This window comes from Borostomias antarcticus (assembly GCF_949987555.1).
Source record: "Borostomias antarcticus genome assembly, chromosome: 23".
NCBI classification, from domain to species: Eukaryota; Metazoa; Chordata; class Actinopteri; order Stomiiformes; family Stomiidae; genus Borostomias; species Borostomias antarcticus.
Genome location: NC_140256.1, coordinates 2,674,909 through 2,677,245, shown reverse-complemented (window position 1 = coordinate 2,677,245; position 2,337 = coordinate 2,674,909). Strand labels below are relative to the sequence as shown.

The window sequence follows — 2,337 nt, the reverse complement described above, 5'->3', positions numbered from 1 at the left end:
TATGAATTCAACTCAATACTCAATAATACTCAAAACATGAATCAAGTTTGGGCTAGAAAGAGAGTGTTTTTCTTCCTTTTTGTTTTTTTAAAGAAACTTTTATACATTGGTTCTTTTTATACAAGTAGTTCATTGGATAAATGCATCAAAAAAAAAGAAACCAGTTCTGCAGTAAACTTTACAAAAAATACATTTTGTTTCCATTGAGAGGTGCTGAAAAGGAGGTGATCAAATATTGATCAATAATATTTCTTCCTTTTCATTATTAAAACAGTTGTTCTAATATCTATTTTTTTAAGTAAAAGCAATATACAGCACAATAAATGAGGAAAAAAAAGAAGAATTGCTTTTGTAGATTTAGTCGGTTGATTTGGTTACCAAGGAGAGGGGCTGCGACTGGAACATTGCATGATGGGAATGCAGGGCCGCCTGGTGGAAAGGAGAGGGGGGGGAGAGCATGGAGGGGTGCATGGAGGTGTACAGGATTGGCCGAGAGAGGATCGGCGCCGATTGGCTGCCGGAAGTACCAATGGGAATGGAGATGCTGGGGTGGGAGGATGAGGAGGAGGAGGAGGAGGAAGAGGAGGATGAGGAGGAGCAGGATCCCGGGGGCTTGCCGTGGAGGGGGAAATGGTGGTGCATGCGCCCCTCGGGTTTGGTGGTGAGGGAGAGGGGCTGGGCCTGTTCGGAGTGGGTGGCGGCGGGCGCGGCGGGCGAGGCCAGGGCGGTGGAGGGCGTGGCCGGGGAGTCCAGCATGCTGCCGTGGGACGACGAGGGGCTGTCACACATCTTCTCCGAGGGCAGGTACTGAACACACTGCTTCTTAGTCCTGATGGAGAAGTCTGGGGGGAGAACAAACAGGGGGGGTCGGGCGGTTACTTTTAACGAAGCCGTTACTGCGTTACAAACATTCAACGTTGACAATCCACTGATATTTGCGACGACTGGACTGAATGTTTTTCAGAAACAGCGACTGCAGCCGAGTATATAGAGACCAACACAGATATTAATAATAATAATAATAATAATACATTTTATTTATAGTGCACTTTACATTCCGAGAAATCTCAAAGTGCTACTGAATTATAAATTACAATCCATGCACATTGACTGAAACAAAACACACAGCACATCGTGAAACGAGACAAAACCAACATGGCGTCCTGACATTCCGGCCGGCTGTGATGGGTGTGTGACGGCATTAACATGACACATGAAGAGGTCTACGCTGAGATGAGGCAGTAGCAGACCCCCGTACGAGGGGCAGAGATGACCTGGCCGGCACACAACAGCAGACATACCTGCTACTATTAGCACTGAACCTCATATGCTGCATGTCAGAGTACATAGGGAGGAGAGAGGTTAAGAAAAGAAAGAGTTTGTACAGAGAACAACTCAGAAACATGAGAAGGTGTTATTATTGTGGCGTGCTTGGACCGATGCCAGATCACCTGAAAAAGGGCAAACCGAGTGAGAAATGCTGTTTCACTGATGGCCTGTAGGTGGAGCTCTTTCTGTCCCGAACACAGAGGAGATGTCGAAGAATAGAGGACAGAGAGAGAAGGGTTCTTATTCTCTGGTGTTCAGTCAGAGTAGAGGACAGAGAGACAGAAGGGTTCTTATTCTCTGGTGTTCAGTCAGAGTAGAGAACAGAGAGAGAAGGGTTCTTAACCTCTGGTGTTCAGTCAGAGTAGAGAACAGAGAGAAGGGTTCTTAACCTCTGGTGTTCAGTCAGAGTAGAGGACAGAGAGACAGAAGAGTTCTTAACCTCTGGTGTTGAGTCAGAGTAGAGGACAGAGAGAGGAGGGTTTTATTATCTGGTGTTGAGTCAGAGTAGGGGACAGAGAGAAGGGTTCTTATTCTCTGGTGTTCAGTCAGAGACAGAAGGGTTCTTATTCTCTGGTGTTCAGTCAGAGACAGAAGGGTTCTTATTCTCTGGTGTTCAGTCAGAGTAGAGAACAGAGAGAGAAGGGTTCTTATTCTCTGGTGTTCAGTCAGAGTAGAGAACAGAGAGAAGGGTTCTTAACCTCTGGTGTTCATTCAGAGTAGAGGACAGAGAGAGAAGGGTTAGTATTCTCTAGTGTTCAGTCAGAGTAGAGGACAGAGAGAAGGGTTCTTATTATCTGGTGTTCAGTCAGAGTAGAGAACAGAGAGACAGAAGAGTGCTTAACCTCTTGTGTTGAGTCACAGTAGAGGACAGAGAGAGAAGGGTTCTTATTCTCTGGTGTTCAGTCAGAGACAGAAGGGTTCTTATTATGTGGTGTTCATTCAGAGTAGAGGACAGAGAGAAAGGTTCTTACCCTCCGGTGTTGAGTCAGGCTTATTATCTCTCTTCCT

General features: G+C 46.0%; 1 protein-coding gene across 1 annotated transcript in view; it reads right to left on the bottom strand.

Moving 5' to 3' along the window:
• Nucleotides 1-357: 357 nt before the first annotated feature.
• The window catches only part of tcf7l1b (transcription factor 7 like 1b), a gene marked incomplete at both ends in the record, with an annotated part of 34,009 nt that continues 32,029 nt past the window's right edge, over nucleotides 358-2,337 (bottom strand). Inside the window, 2 exons of the mRNA XM_084457708.1 lie at nucleotides 358-842; nucleotides 2,301-2,337. The exon at nucleotides 2,301-2,337 is cut by the window's right edge and continues 15 nt beyond it. Of these exons, the coding sequence (XP_084313834.1) occupies nucleotides 358-842; nucleotides 2,301-2,337 (522 nt within the window). The remainder of the gene's footprint in view (nucleotides 843-2,300) is intronic.